Below are 21,508 nucleotides of genomic sequence, written 5' to 3' on the forward strand. Positions count from 1 at the left end.
TCTCTCTCTCTCTCTCTCTCTCTCTCTCTCTCTCTCTCTCTCTCTCTCTCTCTCTCTCTCTCTCTCTCTCTCTCTACCGCAACACGGTGGCCTAGTGGTAAAGCGTCCGCCCAGTGAGCGGGAGGTCGTGGGTTCGAACCCCGGCCGGGTTATACCTAAGACTTTAAAATTGGCAATCTAGTGGCTGCTCCGCCTGGCCTCTGGCATTATGGGGTGAGTGCTAGGACTGGTTGGTCCGGTGTCAGAATAATGTGACTGGGTGAAACATGAAGCCTGTGCTGTTGTGTGTGGCGCACGTTAAATGTCAAAGCAGCACCGCCCTGATATAACCCTTTGTGGTGGACTGGGCGTTAAACAAACAAACAAAAAAATCTTTCTTTCTCTCTCTGTGCGTGGTGTGTGTGCCTGTGTGTGTGTGTGTGTGTGTGTGTGTGTGTGTGTGTGTGTGTGTGTGTGTGTGTGTGTGTGTGTGTGTTTAAATGAATAAGATCAAAACAGTGACAAGTTAAAAGTGCTTTCTTCAGTTGGGCTTTTTTAATACCTCAAAGCCAACTGTAAAAATAAAGGGTGAAACAAAACCAAGATTCCACAAGCAACTACGCTTTTGTTAAAAGGATTCCAAGTAAATCATAATAAATGTAATGTTTAATGAAACCCTCTCCATTAAAGAAAGAACAGAAACAAAATTAGACAATTTGTCTCTGTGGTCATAAATCAAGATCAAATTTCCGAAAACATAGATTGTAGGCAAATGTTTTGTTTCGCTGCATGTTTATTGTGGTTTGATCTTCACCACTGACTCGTTCAAAATGAGCACATACATTCCTCAGGTAGATTTGCTCTTCACAAAGATCTCTTCCTTCGATTGGAAAAATAGGTTTGTATGAGAGCCACTCGTTTTTGAAAACTGCAACAGTTGTTTGGAACATGCTGGCAGCTGCAAGGATTTCAACGTCACGGTCGGACCCCCAAGAGTTAGGTCTGAGGGCACACCGCGTCATCAGTTTGCCGGCATATTCAAAAACAGGTGACGTGTTCGTTTCCGTAGGATAATTATAGCGTTGACGAAATATTTTTATCTTCCTGACGTGTTTTTCAAGCAAAAAATAAAAAATAAAAGTCTCTCCAACGGTGTTTAGAGTTTGGCTTATCTGTCAAAATCACGTTTTTGAGTTGGCTATTTTTTCACAGAGTTTGGCTTATCCGAATCAAAAATAGTCTTACAAAGAGGGGGGTCTGGCGGGGAATTGGTTTTGGTTCCAGATATCCGAGTTTTTTGCTTAAGCGTTTTTCGTTTAGGTGAGTGCGGTTGTATTACGATAAACAACAAAACGTAAACTACTGAATTACTGTTATTACACCCAGATAATCAGAATTACGACTGCTGGCACTATAGGTTGCTGCCAGTAAAAGTGTGTCAAAAGTAAAAATGTCAACGATCACAGGGAAATATCTTATTATCATCAATAATCACATATATGTGCACGTCCTAGATACTGGGAAATACTATGGGTTGTCAACTTTGAATGACTGTCACAATATCTCTGAGCAATGGATGACAAAGGGGATGCTTTGATGTCAAAGGGGATGGATTTGACTTACTGTAACAACCAAGTTTGGGTTTCCAAACATTGCTGTGGGTTTTAAACGATTTAATTTTTAGCCAAAATGCCCCCAAAACAGCACCTAAAACTGGGACAAAAATACACCAGTCTGTGTTGCAGCTGTACATAATGGAGAATAAAGCTCTGTGAATTTTATTGTGATGTTTATGGGTCAGCTGAAGGATTATTCTCGACATACACACTCAAGAATTACATCTATTTTTCTTCTTCTGGGAGTTTGATCGGCAAAGAAAACACGTAATCGTGGGTTACCGTCGTTTCCGGTTTCAACTTCATCAAAAAATGCGATCTGCTGAACAAAGGAAACCTCAAAGTTATTCAAAGTCATTATTTATTTATTTCAACAACATTTAGGTTTTCAAAACACAGCACTACGGTAGGAAACAAATTTATTTCAGCTTATAATCGCGCTTGAATGTACCCCACCCTTGTTTCGTTTCCATCTGTAACCCACGAAAGCATGGCCACAGCAGACGACAAATCCCGCATTGCCTATCACACACGCGTTGTGAGATCGCGGGAACACCGTCGAAAGTTCCATTCATGACGTTTGACCCGGTCATGTGAATAGACAATGAGAATTTATCCACCCAATCGTATTCGTTTCCGGTTTTTGAGACGTAACTCACGACAGACCACGCTGTATCTTCACTGTTTGAGACCTGTAAAATCTTTTTTGACAATTGTAGCATATATTCATCGACGAATTTTGCGATATTTTGCTGATTAAAGCTTGATCTGGTGCAAAGTTTGAGCAGCACATGTGTTCTCATGATCGGCGCCATTATGAAATTTTCGATTCTTCTGCAACGCACGATCGACAATCGATTAATTCTCTCATTTAGGATTGTCGCTTATGGAAACTTGAAAATTTCAAACTTTCATGTATGCATAGTTATTTATCTATGTAGTCCACATGCAATAATCAAGTTTTAGTTCTTTTCTTTGGAAATAAAAGACATTACGAACTATGGTTTCCATGAAACTCACGACAGTATTATCTCTATACACATAAACCCAGTGAGCACAGATCGAAAACTTTTTGCTCACTTAAATCTTTCTATCATGTATTAAAACCCAAAAGGGTGCCCAAAACGCTAGTTGCTACATTTGACCTACAAAAAAAACTTTTGCGCCTGGACATTGCGTGGGTTACGGTTTCCACTTTCTACTTCGATCTAGTTAACTTATGGAAACTTGTAATTTCAAACTTTCATGTTTGCATATTTATTTATCAATGTTGTCCACATGCAAATTGCAATAATCAAGTTTTAGTTCTTTTCTTTGGAAATAAAAGACATTACAAACTATGGTTTCCATGTAACTCACGACAGTATTATCTCTATACACATAAACCCAGTGAGCACAGATCGAAAACTTTTTGCTCACTTAAATCTTTCTATCATGTATTAAAACCCAAAAGGGTGCCCAAAAGGCTAGTTGCTACATTTGACCTACAAGAAAAACTTTTGCACCTGGAAATTGCGTGGGTTACGGTTTCCACTTTCTACTTCGATCTAGTTAACTTATGGAAACTTGTAATTTCAAACTTTCATGTTTGCATATTTATTTATCAATGTTGTCCACATGCCACATGCAATAACTGAGCTAAAGTTCTTTCCTGTGGGATATTGAAGCCTAAAGTGGAAACCATGTAACCCACGACATAGAGCGTACTGCATGTGTCTAATTGTCATTTCTAAAGAAACCCCGATATGAAAGGTCCTCTCTTTGACAGAAAAAGATACAGGCATGTCTTTTGCACTTAAAAAAGAGTATTTCACTCAATTCAGTCCTACTTTTTTTCCTGGTGTCCATGTCCCATAGTTGTGACCCAGTATCTAGGATGTGCACATATATATATCACATTCACAAAGGGCGGGGATGTAGCTCAGTCGGTAGCGCGCTGGATTCGTATCCAGTTGGCCGCTGTCAGCGTGAGTTCGTCCCCACGTTCGTCGAGAGATTTATTTCTCAGAGTCAACTTTGTGTGCAGACTCTCCTCGGTGTCCGAACACCCCCGCGTGTACACGCAAGCACAAGACCAAGTGCGCACGAAAAAGATCCTGTAATCCATGTCAGAGTTCGGTGGGTTATAGAAACACGAAAATACCCAGCATGCTTCCTCCGAAAGCGGCGTATGGCTGCCTAAATGGCGGGGTAAAAACGGTCATACACGTAAAAGCCGTGGGAGTTTCAGCCCATGAAGGAACAAACCAACAAACATATATCACAAAGAAGTAACCGACCCCTTGCGAAATAATTACCATGGCGACTTTTAGCGGCATTCCATAGGGCGGGGATGTAGCTCAGTCGGTAGCGCGCTGGATTTGTATCCAGTTGGCCGCTGTCAGCGTGAGTTCGTCCCCACGTTCGGCGAGAGATTTATTTCTCAGAGTCAACTTTGTGTGCAGACTCTCCTCGGTGTCCGAACACCCCCGTGTGTACACGCAAGCACAAGACCAAGTGCGCACGACAAAGATCCTGTAATCCATGTCAGAGGTCGGTGGGTTATAGAAACACGAAAATACCCAGAAAGCGGCGTATGACTGCCTAAATGGCGGGGTAAAAACGGTCATACACGTAAAAGCCGTGGGAGTTTCAGCCCATGAACGAACAAACAAGCGGCATTCCATTTCCCAAGAAAGATACATTTGCAAAAAGTGCTAATCACAAAAAACAAAAACACCTTTGCAATTATCAGTGACAATTGATTTGCTTTAATATATACTCACATACGTGAGCCCAAAACCTGTGTACAACTGCGATGGTTTACTCTATATTTCGCACAGGAAGGCAGATGTCTCTCTAAAATAGTGCATTGTTGTACATCTGCTGCAATAGCAGATGGTGCATTCTGTAGGTTTTATACAGAATTATTGCTGTGAGAAACAACAGATCGATTCGTAATGTTATCCCAATTTTGGGCAGGAATGCGATTGAACACGCTGACCAATATATTTTTGAAGTAAAACGCACCGAAAATTACCGGTTCATCTCTGTCTGACTGTCTATCTGTCTGACTGTGTGTGTGTGTATGTGTGTGTGTGTGTGTGTGTGTGTGTGTGTGTGTGTGTGTGTGTGTGTGTGTGTCTCTGTCTCTGTCTCTGTCTCTCTCTCTCTCTCTCTCTCTCTCTCTCTCTCTCTCTCTCTCTCTCTCTCTCTCTCTTTTCGGATGAATAAGCTTTGTTGCGTGCACTCTGCTCTATCATACTTACATTAAATGAACTCGCATTTCCCTCTAATGTCTCTTTACAATGCATTCAGAAATTGTGAAAGAAACAATTGAAAGTCAGCAGAGACTTTCTTCCGAGATTTGTTAAAATCTCTTAGCAGAGAAAGAGAGAGAAATAAGTATCCCTTCACAGACAGCCTATTATATATATATATACTAGTCGCCGGGGTGAATCGCGAGACAGAGACAGACAGCGTGGCGGTTCACCACAATCACCTTTGAAGGCGAAGTCCTCTCAAACGGGATTGAGAATTTTAGAGCTTATTTCTAAGCCCTATATTATCTGTTATGGTTTCTCAAATGCCAGAACATACAGACAGATGATGATAAAATCGTTTATTTAACGTCACTCTGTAAAAATATTGGCGACATTTGTCTTAGATTAAGAACACACACAGGCACGCACACAAACTTTCCCTTTATGTACAGTGGTTCACCACCCTCCCGCCCCCCGCACACTCTCGCTCATCTAATTAAAAAGTGTGTTAAGAGATACTTGGATATAAAATGGTATTTTTAAAAGTTCTGATAAAAATATATAGTAGCTGTATGAGAAGCAATGGCGTCAGCCGCAGCAATGTCTCTTCATATCCAGGGACCAAGTGGGTGCGTGTGCATAAGTCCAGCGATAAGTTTGGGACCTTGCCACCCAAGGTCTTTATTAAAACTTAAAAGATAGCTTAATTTTTCCTTTGAGGTATTTGGCAGGATATTTCTATTTGAGTTTATAAACTGAGTCAGGGGTTGAAAGTGGCATGAGTTCAAATCACACTCCAAAGTCAAATGAGCAATGGTGAGGTCGGATTGACAGGTGCATTTAAGCTCTAGAAATTGGTAGTTCCCAGCTTCTGCCCTTAGGCGGTTAATCCTTTTTATTACACGTGGGCATGCATTATAGGTGTTTATCTGTTTTGATGGGGCTTCCCGAATGAGTCAGCCAGAGCTCATAGCCGTGTGCATATATTTGTCCCTCCATTCTCTCCAGAGAAGAGAGTCTGTAAGGCTACTGATCTCAGAAGCAGACAATGGCAGGTCTACCTCGGAGGCGCCTATGCCTTGGGCAGCTTCTTTAGCGGCTTTGTCCGCTTTCTCGTTGCCAGGCACGTTCACGTGTGCTGGACACCAGACCAGGTTAATCTCGCTTCCTTTTTTTATAATTTTATTTGCCAGCTCCTTTATGGCAATGAGAAGATCATGTCTTTTTGATCTTTTGTTAGATCTTAATGCTTCAATGGCTGCTTTGGAGTCAGAGAATATAGCTATCTTTTAAGGAGGAGTGTTCTTGAGATTGAGATGAACAAGCGACATGCAGATGGCAAGGAGCTCAGCTGAGAAGATTGAGTTTCTGTTGCACAGTTTAAATTTCCCAGTCATGTCATCGCTGGGGATTACAAAAGCTGCGCCAGCCTTCTTGTCATCCAACACTGACCCGTCTGTGTAAACATGAACATGGCCTTTGTATACAATATCAATGTGCTCAAGGGCTTGTATCCTGAGTAATAACTGATCATCCTTTGTAGCTGTGCAATATTCTGTGTCAAAATTCATTTCTTTCATTGTCCATGAGGGATCACGAGATATGGGGTTTTGGGCCACATCATTTGGGTCGACACTGATTTCACTAAAGAGTGAAGCATTGAATTGAGCCAGTGAGGTGAAAGTAGTGCCAAAGTGGGCCTTTTTGTTTTGGACATGGCTGTAATGCGGTTGTAGCTCCTCTTTTGTTGAGTTTTGCACTGTGTTGGCTCGAACATTGTAATCTGCGCAGCACTTACGTCGCCACATGTCAAGAGGGAGGAATCCTGCTTGGTGGTATACAATGGCCTGCTTTGAATGCCTTGGGTGTCCAAGGGCAAGCCGAAGGGCACGACATTCCGCTGATTGTAGCTTATCAAGCCATTTTCGAGCCGACGAGAAGTAGGCCTCCTGTCCATATGATAGTCTTGATCTTATAAGAGCTCTGATGATGTTTGTTAGAATAACTGGGCACTTTGCCCATGGTTGGGCAGCCAGTATTTTAAGAAGGTTGATGGTCTTATTTGCTTTGATTAAAAGATACTTTAAGTGAGCAGTCCATAGTCCATTTGAGGTGAAAAGTACGCCCAATTATTTCACCTGCTGACTGGGTGAGACAACAGATTTATCTAGTGAGAACTGTATCTTTTCTCGATCTTCCAGTTTTCGGTTTGTAAAGACAACGAATACAGTTTTCTCGGCAGAGAGAATGAAGCCATTCTCCCGCATATAGTTCGCAATGTTATCTATAGCTGTTTGCCACTCTTTAGAGAATTTGTGTTCTGTTTTATAGGTTTTGTTTTGATACTCTTTGCATAGAGCAATATCATCCGCATAAAGCGTCAGTTCGGCTCCATGTGTTTTAATTGTCGATATGTCATGCAGCATAATGCTAAAAAGCAGTGGTGGTATTACTGAACCCTGTGGCACTCCCATGTCAACTTTGCGAGTGGATGATTTGGCACCTTTATAATCAGTTTGAAAGGATCTGTTCAGTAGAAAGCTTTTTATGTATTGAAACATATTACCACTGATGCCTAATTGCTTCAATTTGAACAATCGTTGGTGCCATACTGTATCGTAGGCTTTTTTGATGTCAAAAAAGACAGCAAAGAGAGACTTCTTGCGTGAGAGAGCTTTCTTAATTTTGGAGGACAGTTTTACAATGTGATCCGAGACACCCCTGCCTCGACGGAAACCGGCTTGACACAGGGGTATTACCTTTTTTCTTTCCATTTCATCTCCTAGTCTGGATTTTAGTATTCTTTCATAGATTTTGCTCAGATGGGAGGTCAGAGATATAGGGCGCCAGTTGGAAGGGTCAGCTCTTGGTTTTCCAGGCTTTACAAATGGGGATCACAACAGCCTCTTTCCAAGCTGTGGGAATCAGGCCAGACTTCCAGCATGTTGAATAAAAATCCAGTAAAAGATTTAATCCTTGGTTTGGTAAATGTTGTATGACCTGATAGTTTATTGGATCAGAACCACAGGCGGATCGGACTTTTGTCACCGATGCTATAGCCGTTTTCAGTTCTTGAATGGATAAGGGAGCATTTATTTTTAAGGAAGGGTTGAGTTCTGGGTCGTTTAAGTCATGTTTATCCTCCCACTTCTTACGGAAGAGTTCCTGCTCACATAACAGTTTATCTGTTTGGCTTGCTGCTGCAAAAATATCTGCAAACAGTTCTGCTTTTTCAGGAAGGCTTTCATATTTTTTTTCCTTCGTGCATAAGAGGACGTTCAGCCTGCTTGTGTCTGCATTTGAATTTCCTTATTTTGGTCCAAATTTTTCCAGCATCTCTGTAATCGCTCACTTTGCTGGACATGTTTTCAAAATATTCTTTTTTTGCTTTGTCTATAGTTTTGTCACATTGTTTTTCAGTTGATTTCAGACAGACAAAAGCCGCCAGACCCCATCACAAACAGAACTCTACAATCCACAGGTGTTGCCTCCACACACACACGCACACACACACACACACACACACACACACACACACACACACACACACACACACACACACACACACACACACGCACAGACACAGAAGCCGTATATATCTATCTATATATAGAGATAGATGACAGTGGATTTTTTGATAAATAGATTCGACCTTTGCACTTTTACAGTGAGGACAACTTACGGGTACATGCAAGGAAAGCCCACAACTTCTAAGGCGAACAACTCTGCAGAGTCTGCTGTGAAGGGCGACGGTAGTCTCCCTGTCACATTCGACCCCCTTTGAATGAACTTTGTCCCCAAAGTTCCGAACCATGGACCCGCCAAGCTTAGGTCCCTCCCAGGTGGAATGGGAACAGCACGAAAATGATTCAGTGGCCTGAACATTTCATGTCGAGTCCCATCACTGTCGACGACGCCAAATGTAACCGAGTGCCGAAACGCCACAGGCACAATCACCTTTGAAGGCGAAGTCCACTCAAACGGGAGTGAGAATAACTGTTATGGCTTCTCGAAGGAAGGCCTGAACATACTGAGACACCAAAGCCGCCAGACCACATCACAAACAGAACTCTACAATCCACAGGTGTTGCCCACACACACACACAAACACACACACACACAGAGAAGCCGTATATATATATGTATATATCTATATCTATATCTATATCTATAAATATATAGAGATAGATGACAGTGTATTTTTCGCGTGGCTATAAATTGATTCGACCTTTTCACTTTTACAGTAAGGACAACTTACGGGTGCAATGAAAGCGTTCTGGACAGTGCAGTGACATTCTAAAAATAGTAACGTAGTAACGGGAATATGGATTGACGCCACACGAAGGAAGGGAGATAAACGCTGAAAACACTGGAGAAGATAAGGAAGAGTTACTGGGAATGGATCCAGAGAAAAACCAAAATCGGTTCAGCGCTGCGCGCTGAGAGCACGTGTTGAAATATCTCATCGAGCAGGTTGTGTCCGGGGTCTACCTGAATATGCCCACCAAATTTGAAACAGATCCATCGAGAACCTTGGGCGTGCATCGCGGACACACACACACACACACACACACACACACACACACACACACACACACACACACACACACACAAGTCGTATATATATATATGTATGTATGCTGTGTTCTTGCTTCAGTTATCTGCTAAAATAAAGCCGTGGTTTATTTTATTTGTATTATCAACTAGTCCCTCTTTGGGCCGATGTTAAAAAGCTGATCACTGCTTACTCTATTACCCGCGGTAAATAGAGAATTCTCTCTCTCTCTCTCTCTGTCTCTATGTCTGTCTGTCTGTCCTTGTTAAATAAAGTTCAATTCAATTCAATTCTCTCTCTCTCTCTCTCTCTCTCTCTCTCTCTCTCTCTCTCTCTCTCTCTCTCTCTCTCTCTCTCTCTCTCTCTCTCTCTCTTTCCCTCTCTCTCTCTCTCATTCTCTCTCTCTATTGCTCATATTCAATCTGTTATTGATTACGCATCCACTCTATTGGACTCAGCAAGTGAAAATTCCTTAAAACCACTTAGCAGATTACATAAAAGAGCGCTAAAGGTAGTACTACTAAAGCACACTACCCTCACAGAGTTAGACTACATACATTTAGGGATCTTAGCTCTAAAGTCAAGACTGCTTTTTAACAAAGGAATCTTTATGCATAAAATTATATCCGAAACTCTACCCCAAATTCAAACCATCTGTTCAAAGTTCTCCTTGAAGAATTCACACCACCTTATGAAATTTAACACTCCTCTTCCAAGGATAGACTTATTTAAGTCTAGTCTAGTTTATTCAGGTGGCCGTCTCTGGAACGCTCTTCCGAATGCCTTACGGGAAGCTAACAGCACAGATTCTTTCAAAAACAAATATATATCCCATTTAATGAAAATAGTATATTCTTGATTGTTATGCCCTTTGGGACACAGTCACTCACTTTTGATTTATAGTTTCGTTCACGAAATTATGATGTTATGCATACTATCCATTGTCTTGCAGAGTTGAAGTACTACTGCATAGTATTCTGACTCTAATTGACTTCCAAATTTTTGCTTTGCACCTTGTCATGAACATAAATTTATAAAATACAATGTTTCATATAATGCGCGTATGTACATAAACTTATACTATTTAACTAATTATGTATTTATGTAGTAGTAGTTATTATAGTAGATTTAGTCCCTCTTTAGGGCGAGGGCCAGGTGCAAAAAAGTATACCTATGCTTATTCTGTTACCCTCGTAAAATAAAGAATTGTCATAGTCATTGTCATTGTCTCTCTCTCTGTCTCTCTCTCTCTCTCTCTCTCTCTCTCTCTCTCTCTCTCTCATCTCTCTCTCTTTCTCTCTCTTTCTCTCTCTCCTCTCTCTCTCTCTCTCTCTCTCTCTCTCTCTCTCTCTCTCTCTCTCTCTCTCTCTCTCTCTCTCTCTCTCTCTCTCTCTCTCTCTCTCTCTCTCCACTATTTTTCCCAGATAGGACAAAAGTATGCAAGCGCAACTCTTCCCTGGACAACAAAGAACAAGAATTATTTCTTTAAAACATAATTATATGGAATGACTCGGGGAATGGGGTCCATCTTGTTACAAGGCTACTTCATTTGTAACAGGGTTTTCTCCGTCTGTTTTATACGGAGAGAAAAATCCCACTGATATTTGCATAGTTATTCCCGTAACACGATTACGGGGTGTCGGTGGAGGTGTTGGAGGGAGGGGGGAGATTGTGAGTGTACATGAGTGTTTGGTTATTTGTGTGTGTGTTCGTGTGTGTTTTTTCTTTCACCTCATTGTGTGGGACGCAGCAACAAATGCACTGATGTGCGTGTTTATTCCCGTAACACCAACTAGGATGGTGACGGGGGAGGGAGGTTTTCCGTCCAACTACAGCTGTAACTCTTAAGATCATTGTGCTCAACATTAGATATAATTACACTGATGTTCATGATCATATATATATGTTATCTTTACAAAATCTGATCCTGTATCGGGGAAGGGGAGGGCAGAGGGGGTCCATCCTATTACAGCGCCATTATTTAACGCATCATTGTGAACGACCAAGGAAAATGTACACTGAAACGCATCATTGTGAACGACCAAGGAAAATGTACACCGATTTGCATAACTAATTAATTAGCACTGTCTCGTTGTGTGTGCGTGCGTGTACCTAGCCTGCGTGCGCGCGTCTGTTCGTCTATATGTGTGGGTGTGTGGGGGTGTGATTTTTCAAATCAATTCAATCCGTTGTCTGGCAGCTTTTCTTTCTTCCGTAACAGTTTACTCGTGCTATATTTAGTTACACATTGTTTCAGCGAATAAAAAAAGACGCTGGAATAAAATAATTTAAAACAAAAAACAATGAGGATCCATTTTAGTTTCGAAATTAAATCAAACCCGAGGAAAAAAAGTGAGCACACAATCACTTTTTCAAAGTCAGATCAAAGGCATGTTAAATAAAATCAAAGACATTTGCGGTAAAAAGAAAGAGAGTTCTGAAATCACAAGATATCATGCAAACAGCAGGACACTCTCTCTCTCTCTCTCTCTCTCTCTCTCTCTCTCTCTCTCTCTCTCTCTCTCTCTCTCTCTCTCTCTCTCTCTCTCTCAAACACACACACACACACACATACACACACACACACACACACACACACACACACACACACACACACACACACACACACACACACACACACCGCGATTCAAAACTCCGTCGTTATAGTACCTCATTACGATCTATTTCGTATCGAGCAGCTGAAGCTAGGAATACAAACTCGGCGTTACAAATTGTAGGGTAGACAAATCGGTTGGACACGTCAACATTAAAACAGATAAACATAAAATAAAATTAACAAACAACAACTTCATTACGTTGACAGAGCAGTACGTTATTTACGTTGTAGTAAAGCTTTCGTCTTCTTTGAAGTTTATTAAAACCTAACAGTGTGTACAATTTGAAAACCTTTCGAAAAAGTCTCAGCCTAAAGTGTTTTTTTGGTCTTCGGATGGACGGACGGACGGCCTATTACGAAAACTCCCCTGATTACTCCGGTGAATCAAAAAGGAAACAAGGTAACTTAATGACCTGTCATCCTCAGAAATTGTAAAACATCACTTGGGCAAGCCCCCACAGGAGATTTGACACTGGAGGAAGACGGGTTACCAACCTCACAACTTTTCCGTCTTTCTTTTAATGTTCCAACAACCCCCCATCCACACTCCCAACCCATCCCACCCAAGACATATCAAGCCATATTTCCAAGCATTTTTTTTTTAATGCATGTGCTCCTGTTTTACAGTAAGATCAGCTTAGCCTACTGTTTGTTCCACCAATGAAACAATCGATCAATCAATGTGTTTATCAATTAACTGCAAAGAATGATTTTAAAGCTGCCAACTTTGTCTTATATTACTTCACGAAGATTTCTGTAGGTAAAGGCAGCAGAGAAGTTGATTAATAAATTCATTCATTCATTCACATATCATTCATCAATTACATAAGCCACAATTACAAGGAGGAGCCTCCTCCTCCATTTACTAATTACATAAGCCGGTAGTACAATGGTAAAAGTGGAGAACAACACTTGTAACTAATTATTCTACTTGTTTACCTGTGTTGTGCAAGATCTGTTGCTGCAGATATTGCTGGGTCTAACGGGTGTTTGCTTTCTGCCGAGAGACAAATATCCACCCTCTTTCCTTTTATCCGCTTTCTGTCCCTGAGCCCTGGATCTTGCTGTACCTCCAAGCTGTGCTGATTCCACAGATCCATCCCCGTCACTTTTCACCGGCGAAGGCGTTTGTGAAGATAAAGAGGAATCCGACGAAGAAGGTTTCTCGTTACTGAAGCAGGAGATCCCTGGCACCGTTACTAGCAGTAGCAGAAGAGAAGCGCAGAGCACAGAATTGATAGATAATTTTACCGTCTGGGGTGATGGAGATAGTGATCTTCGATTGCGAGGAGCCATGTCTGAGAGTGTTTGAGTCGACTGGCAGTCCTCTGTAGCATCATAACATGTTCCTCGGGAGGTGAAACGGGTATAGACTGCTTGCCTTGAAATAAGGCATACTCCTTGAAGGCAGACTCAGTGAAAATGGCGCAAATCTGTTAGATCTACATGCCGTTTTGATCTTATACATGGTTTCAAAATGTCCCACGAGTTGGGATCACTAAAAATTCACGGCATAAAAACGATCCTTCATGACTGACACGTAAATTATTGTTTTTTATTCATATTTAACATATTTACTTTGACCTACCCTGGTGCAGAAACACAGTCCGTATCTAACAAAATATTGGATCATGGATGTCATCACTTTCACAACTCACGTACGTGGGCGAAGACATTCGATGTGAAGAAAATAGAGCTCCGTTCAAGGTTTTGATGACTGATAAGATTACATTTCGTGCCGAGACAGGACGTGCATCAAAGTCTATAACACAATACACGCACTTACCCCTGACATGTGTAAAATCGTTGTTTTGACTGAGGCGAAGTATCGTAGTTTCCGTAGACCCAGTTTCCCCGCCTGCGACACCGCTAGGCCTAAATGACAGACACCGTGTTGTGGGGACTCGCACGCCGCGCCTCGCTCGCTGCATCTGTTTTCTGATGCGAGCAGACGACACTGAGAAATGGCCAGATCGGCGCACACGTCAACATATCAGACACACGTAGTGTGGGGAAAAGCGTGCCACAGCAACCTTATTCCTTTGCACCCCCTGCCATGCCGGTGGCTCGAAACACGCAAATTGTCAACAGGGCGAGTGGCACGTTGCACCCCTACTATACGACTCAGCTGTAACTATTTTCTTCGCTGTTTATCTGCAAATCGATACACGGCGCGCGCTGTTTTGGGTCAGGTGACACCCGGAGTTGCCTCCCTTCTTTCGCCCACCTTAGGCCCAAACAAAAAAGTTGTATGTTTCTGGTAACATGGCTACAAAAATAGGGTAGGTAGAAAGGTGTTTTTTTTTTTTTTTTTTTTTTTTTTTTTTTTTTTGGTCAGAGTAGAAAATAACTATTCAGTGACACGAAGAGACTGGACTTACTATACAAAGAGAAAGACAACACATTACAAAACAAATGAGACAAAAGGGATGCGGGGTTATCCCCCTTGTGTCGTCTGCCGTCTGTTACTTTCGTTTTGACGCTTTTTTTTCTTCTTTTTTTTTTACAAATGCAATAAAAAAAAAAATTAAAAAAAGTCTAGAGTCGGCGGGAAAAAACTAGGTAGGGTCGGGTGACCAGAAACATACAACTTTTTTTGTTTGTGGCCTTAGCTTGCGTCTCCTTACTATTCGAGCCCTTACCGTTTGAGGGAGGTTTTTTTTCTCTCTCCCACTCTCTCTCAAACATAAGCCTCTTATAAGCACTCTCTCTCTCTCTCTCTAAAGATTGATAATAATTTATCATGGCATGATCACATTGATTACATCTGTAAGATTGCTTCCCAAAAAATATATCAGTTATCAAAAATAAAACATTTCTTGAATCTCCACTCACGAAAGATTTTTTTTTACAATCACATCTTGTCAAATATTGATTATGCATCCACTGTGTGGGATTGTGCAAGTGCTAATGTTTTGAAACCTTTAGCCAGTCTTCACAGAAGAGCAGTTAAGCTTATTATGCTAACAAAATCACACTCCTTCAGAATCTGATTATACAAATTTGCAAGTATTACCATTTCAAAAAAGGTTAATGTATAATAAAGGTGTTATAATGCATAAAGTGATGTCAGGATATGCACCGGAGACATTACGTGATAATTTTATTTTGAACTATAACAGACTAAAAATCATAACACCGACTCCACGTATTGACCTTTTCAAATCAAGCCTTATATATTCAGGTGCGGTCCTATGGAACTCACTGCCTATTTTTCTTAAGCATAAAACAAACACAGACAGCTTCAAAAAAAATTATATGTCGCACATAATGCAACTAAACATGTGCCGAATGGTTCAACAATTCATTTAAAATGTATGTGCATGTTAAACTAAATTATAATAATATGCAGATCTAAATTAAGATATGTTAAAAATTGACATATTTATCATTGGAAATTGTACTTAAAATGCAGCATGACAATTCTTTTTTTTATCTTTTTTATTTATATCTGTATATATATATATAATGTATTATAAGTTTGATGTGATAGTTATTTGATTATATTGTTTTCTGTTCTTGTTGACCCTATATTAGGGCGAGGGCTGGATGTAAAAAAGCAATATTCTTGCTTATCTATTACCCTCGATAATAAAGATTTTGTCTTGTCTTGTCTTGTCTTGTCTTGTCTCTCTCTCTCTCTCTCTCTCTCTCTCTCTCTCTCTCTCTCTCTCTCTCTCTCTCTCTCTCTCTCTCTCTCTCTCTCTCTCTCTCTCTCTTTCCCAATATATCTAAACTCATATGTAAAGTGCATTACATATTGGCTAAAATTAACAAGAATGGAAAATTCTAAGATTCCATGTAAAGCATACAAAATTCTCTATAATTTAGATTGTAATGGCAAGATTACATGGGCGACGGATTTTCGAAAGTGTTTGTTCTCTCATGGGTTTGCAGATGTATGGTACAACCAAGGGTGGACAGTATTGGTGGGTTTTTGAAATGTTTCAGACAACGATTGATAGATTGCAGATGGCAAGACTGGAACGACCATATGCAAAGCAGTGATCGATTTTCTACAGATTGTTTAAGACCGGAAGCAGTCCTGAAGCGTATATAGATATGGGAATGAACAGCTATGTGAAAAGTGCATTAACTAAATTTAGGTTCGGTGTATCGGATCTTGCTGTACACAGATGTAGGTATAGTGTACGGAGTGAGGAAGATTTGTTGTGTCGTCTGTGTAAATTGTGGCTGAAGAAAATGAAATACACTTTATGTTTTGCTGTCCTGCACTACGTGACCTAAGAGTATTATTGATAAAGCCAAAATATTATAATCATCCATGTATGTACCGATATACTTTGCTTATGTCTACTGGAAATGTCAGTAAAATATCCAAATTAGCACAATATATTTATCAGGGAATGAAAAGATTTATCACTGTGACCTGATTTATGTACACATGTATTACTGCTTGATGTGTACAAATTTGGGTCATTTATGAAACAACACAATATTTTACTATGATTATGTTGTATATGGGCGCATACCCTTCAGAAGGGGCTCTGGCCTAAAACTGAATAAACTTTTGTATTCGTAGTATTTGTATTTGTATTCGTATTCGTATTCGTATTCTCTCTCTCTTTGATTTTTTTTCATATTGATCATATTTTGTCCATATATATGTTACAGTAAATTCTCGAAACTAGGACATTTGCGAAATCCCTGAAAATTTCAGTAAATTTGTGAATTTCCTGTTTCACTCGGAGATTTCATGAATTTCCTAAAAATTCTAGGAAATTTGCGAATTTCCTGAAATGAGCATGCAATTTTTTCACAAATTTACTGAACAATGAAAACCGTTTCAGTAAATTTGTAAAATTCTTTTAAAAAAAAAGAGTCCGTTTTTTTTTTTTACATTGTGATTTTGATAGATTTACTGTTAGAAGAAAAAAAAAAGAAAAAAAAGTTGATTTGAGCATGATTTGAACCGAACATCTTCAATTTTTGGGTCCGACACACTACCAACCCGCCACGCGAAAGGAAAGTGAAAATAAGTTATAAGAAGTTTGTGGTGTTGGGATTACGAAAACTCATGTAAAAACAGCTCACACCTGAACTACCAAATCTGACAGACCATAAGCCTTTGCAGTTCAGTCCGCGTTTGGTTCATTTTGCTGATAGGCAGCCCAACAGGATGGCAGGCAATGCAGATGTTGAACTGAAGTTCACCACAGAACTTTTCAGACAACGTGAGGAAAATAAAACATATTGTTTAATCCCAAAGTCGGAATATAACAAGATTGTGGAAGATGTCAAGACAGCAGCCGTGAACAACGCAACCAAAAGTCAACAGGAATATTATAACCTGGCGAAGTGAGTTTATCTTTCTCTGTCGGTCTCTCTGTATGTCTATTGCTCCGTCTCTCTCTCTCTCTCTCTCTCTCTCTCTCTCTCTCTCTCTCTCTCTCTCTCTCTCTCTCTCTCTCTCTCTCTCTCTCTCTCTCTCTCTCTCTCTCTCTCTCTCTCTCTCTCTCTTTTTCTCTCTTTCTCTCTCTCTCTGTGTCTCTCTCTGTCTCTGTCTCTCTCTTTTTTTCTCTCTCTCTCTCTTTCTCTCTCTCTTTCTCTCTCTCTCTCTCTCTCTCTCTCTCTCTCTCTCTCTCTCTCTCTCTCTCTCTCTCTCTCATTTTGCTCTGGCTGTTTTTCTGTCTCTGTCTGCCTTTCTGTGTGTCTGTCTCTCAATCTCTATCTCACTGTCGCTTTTTTTTATCTGCCTGCCAGTCTGCTAGCCTGGCTGGCTGGGTGTCTTTCTGTTTGTGTCTGTCTGTCTGTCTGTCTGTCTGTCTCTGTCTGCCTTTCTGTCTCTCTCTCTATCTCTATATCACTGTCACTCTTTTTTGTCTGCTAGCTTGGCTGGCTGGGTGGCTTTCTGTCTGTGTCTGTCTGTCTGTGTCTGTCTGTCACTGTCACTCTGAAAAAACAAAACAGGCTTTCATACGCAATACATCTTTTACCAATGCATGGATCGAGTGCCCCACCACACATTTTGTATGTGTGTTTTCAGGTATGACGTTCTCCAGTGTGGACCTGTTGAAAAGCTCATTAAGAAGAGGAGTTGTGCTGAACATTTTGCTGATAGGCAGCCCATGTCTACTATGTCATCATCAGTGTTTCATCATGTTTAAACTCAGTATGATAACACATTCTAATTTTGTTTAAACATGTTCCGTAAATTCCCAATTCTGAACATGACGTAAGAATTCATGTAAAGCATAGTCCTGTAAAAAAGTGTTCTGCCTTTTTAAACTTTTTTACTTTTATGTTTATCTTTTGTAAATGATTTACATCTATATATATATACGACTTGTGTCTGTGTGTCTGTGTGTCTGTCCGCGATGCGCGGCCAAGGTTCTCGATGGATCTGTTTCAAATTTGGTGGCCATATTCAGGTACACCCGGGACACAACCTGGTCGATGAGATATTTCAACACGTGCTCTCAGCGCGCAGCGCTGAACCGATTTTTTTTGTTTTTTGTCTGGATCCACTACCAGTAACTCTTCCTTATCTTCTCCAGTGTTTTCAGCGTTTACCTCCCTTCCTTCGTGTGGCGTCAATCCATATTCCCGTTTCTATTTTTAGAAGGTCACTGTCGACAACGCTCAATCCATATTCCCGTTATACTATTTTTACAAGGTCACTGTCCCGGCGCGTTTATCTCCCTTCCTTCGTGCGGTGCGCACCCGGCAAAGCCGGGTCCCCGGCGCAGCCGGATATTCGGCTCCACTTCATCCCGGCGAAGCCGTACCCGGCGAAGTGGGTATTCATCTAGTGTGTATATATATGTATATACAATTAGAGTAGTCCCTCTCTGGGCGAGCGCTGGTTGAAAAGAAGCTAATTTGTATTGCTTATGTTTGATTTGATATGATCTCTCAAAGAAGCTAATTTGTATTGCTTATGTTTGATTTGATATCGTATGATCTCTCTCTCTCTCTCTCTCTCTCTCTCTCTCTCTCTCTCTCTCTCTCTCTCTCTCTCTCTCTCTCTCTCTCTCTCTCTCTCTCTCTCTCTCTCTCTCTCAGAACAAGTCAAGTCTTTCTTATTCTGGCGCCCTATTGTGGAACTCCATTCCTGATATAATTAAAATGCAAGTCCGTGAAACAGCATTCGAGGAACTCTACATGCTGTTTCTCTTGCAAACAAGTAAATAATTCTGTGATAATATTTCATTAATGCATCCTGAAGTGTTTTTTTTTTATTGTTTGACATGTTAATTATGTAAATTGTATTGTAATTAACTTAACTTCTATTTCTTCTTGTTATTAATCGAGTTACCCTCAATGGGCGAGGGCCGGATGAAAAAAAGCATGTTTACATTGTTTATTCTGTTACCCTCGAAAATTAAAATTCAATTCTCTCTCTCTCTCTCTCTCTCTCTCTCTCTCTCTCTCTCTCTCTCTCTCTCTCTCTCTCTCTCTCTCTCTCTCTCTCTCTCTCTCTCTCTCTCTCTCTCTTTCTCTCTCTCTCTCTCTCTCTCTCTCTCTCTCTCTCTCTCTCTCTCTCTCTCTCTCTCTCTCTCTCTCTTAACTTGACCTCTACAAGTCCAGTCTCTCATATAATATTCTACCGCCCTTATGAGAATTGTACCTGATATAATCAAATTGCAAATCGAAGAAAAATCAATCAAGGAGCGTTTCATTCCGTATCTCTTGAAAAACATGTAAGCTCTACTACTATTGTGCAGCTGATGAAACTGATATCAGTACAATATAATTGTATTGAAACACATGATTCAACATAATGCAATGAGAATATTTTTATTCAAACAAATAACTCTTTGTTTCAATCTTCCATCATTACTAATGCTTCATAATGCATTTTGAAATGTCTTATTGACTGCTAGAAATGTTAATAATGTAATTTGTACTGTAGTTAACGGTATGTCTTGTTGTTGTTGAACTAATGCTCAACAGGCGAGGGCCGGATAAAAAAAAAACATGTTTGCATTGTTTATTTGGAATATAAAGTTCAATTCAATTCAATTCGACGGGCGCAATGTCCTACTGGATAAGACATCGGTCTCCTATACGGAAGGTCGCGGGTTCGAATCCCGGCCCCGCCTGGTAGGTTAAGGGTGGAGATTTTTCCGATCTCGCAAGTCAAATTATGTGCAGACCTGCTAGTGCCTTCGTGTGTACACGCACAGACACGACTAAGCGCGCACTGAAAAGATCCTGTAATCCATGTTAGAGTTCGATGAGATATATACTGACACGAAAATACCCATCATGTTTCCCTCGAAAGCGGCGTATGGCTGCCTGAATGGCGGGGTAAAACCGGTCATACACGTACAAACCCACTTATGCAAAGACATGAGTGAACGTTGGATTTAAAGCCCATGAACGATGAAGAGAAGAAGAAAAAGAAGAATTAAATTCTGTCTCCTTTTTACATTTAGTCAAGTTTTGACTAAATGTTTTAACATAGAGGGGGAATCGAGACGAGGGTCGTGGTGTATGTGTGTGTGTGTGTGTGTGTGTGTGTGTGTGTTTGTCTGTCTGTCTGTCTGTCTGTCTGTCTGTCTGTCTGTCTGTCTGTCTGTCTGTCTGTCTGTCTGTGCGTGTGTGTGTGTGTAGAGCGATTCAGAGTAAACTACTGGACCGATCTTTATGAAATTTTACATAAGAGTTCCTGGGTATGATATCCCCAGACTTTTTTTCATTTTTTGGATAAATGTCTTTGATGACGTCATATGCGGCTTTTTGTAAAAGTTGAGGCGGCACTGTCACACCCTCATTTTTCAATCAAATTGATTGAAATTTTGGCCAAGCAATCTTCGACGAAGGCCGGACTTTGGTGTTGCATTTTAGCTTCAAGGCTTAAAAATTAATTAATGACTTTAGTCATTAAAAATCTGAAAATTGTAATTAATACTATTTTTTTTATAAAACGATCCAAAATTACGTTCATCTTATTCTTCATCATTTGTTGATTCCAAAAACATATAAATATGTTATATTCGGATTAAAAACAAGCTCTGAAAATTAAAAATATAAAAATTATTATTAAAATAAAATTTCCTCAATCGATTTAAAAACAATTTCATCTTATTCCTTGTCGGTTCCTGATTCCAAAAACATATAGATATGATATGTTTGGATTAAAAACACGCTCAGAAACTTAAAACGAAGAGAGATACAGAGAAGCGTGCTATGCAGCACAGCGCAACCACTACCGCGCTAAACAGGCTCGTTAATTTCACTGCCTTTTGCACGAGCGGCGGACTACGGTCATTGTGAAAAAATGCAGTGCGTTCAGTTTCATTCTGTGAGTTCCACAGCTTGACTAAATGTAGTAATTTCTCCTTACGCGACTTGTTTTACAGGGTGGTCCAAAAAAATGTAGACAGTTTTGCGTGCCTGTCATTTCTGCTACAGGGCTCCCACCTATTCTTTTTCACCTGGAATGTCTCACACAAGCATGAAAGTTTAGTAAGGCACAGTTTTTTCTTCTTTGCAACATCATTTCTGGGCGTAGTTCAATAGTTCATCACAT

At 40.4% G+C, this 21,508-nt stretch overlaps 2 protein-coding genes across 2 annotated transcripts in view; both read right to left on the reverse strand.

The window, feature by feature from the left end:
• Positions 1-14,528, reverse strand: part of LOC138964153 (uncharacterized) — a 77,098-nt gene extending 62,570 nt beyond the window's left edge. The window contains exon 1 of the mRNA XM_070336040.1: positions 12,949-14,528. Within this exon, the coding sequence (XP_070192141.1) occupies positions 12,949-13,305 (357 nt within the window). The 5' untranslated portion in view covers positions 13,306-14,528. The remainder of the gene's footprint in view (positions 1-12,948) is intronic.
• The window catches only part of LOC138964152 (RNA helicase Mov10l1-like), a 269,101-nt gene that overhangs the window by 3,904 nt on the left and 243,689 nt on the right, over positions 1-21,508 (reverse strand). The gene's annotated exons all lie outside the window — the stretch shown is intronic.

Source organism: Littorina saxatilis, linkage group LG4 (genome assembly GCF_037325665.1).
Source record: "Littorina saxatilis isolate snail1 linkage group LG4, US_GU_Lsax_2.0, whole genome shotgun sequence".
NCBI classification, from domain to species: domain Eukaryota; kingdom Metazoa; phylum Mollusca; class Gastropoda; order Littorinimorpha; family Littorinidae; genus Littorina; species Littorina saxatilis.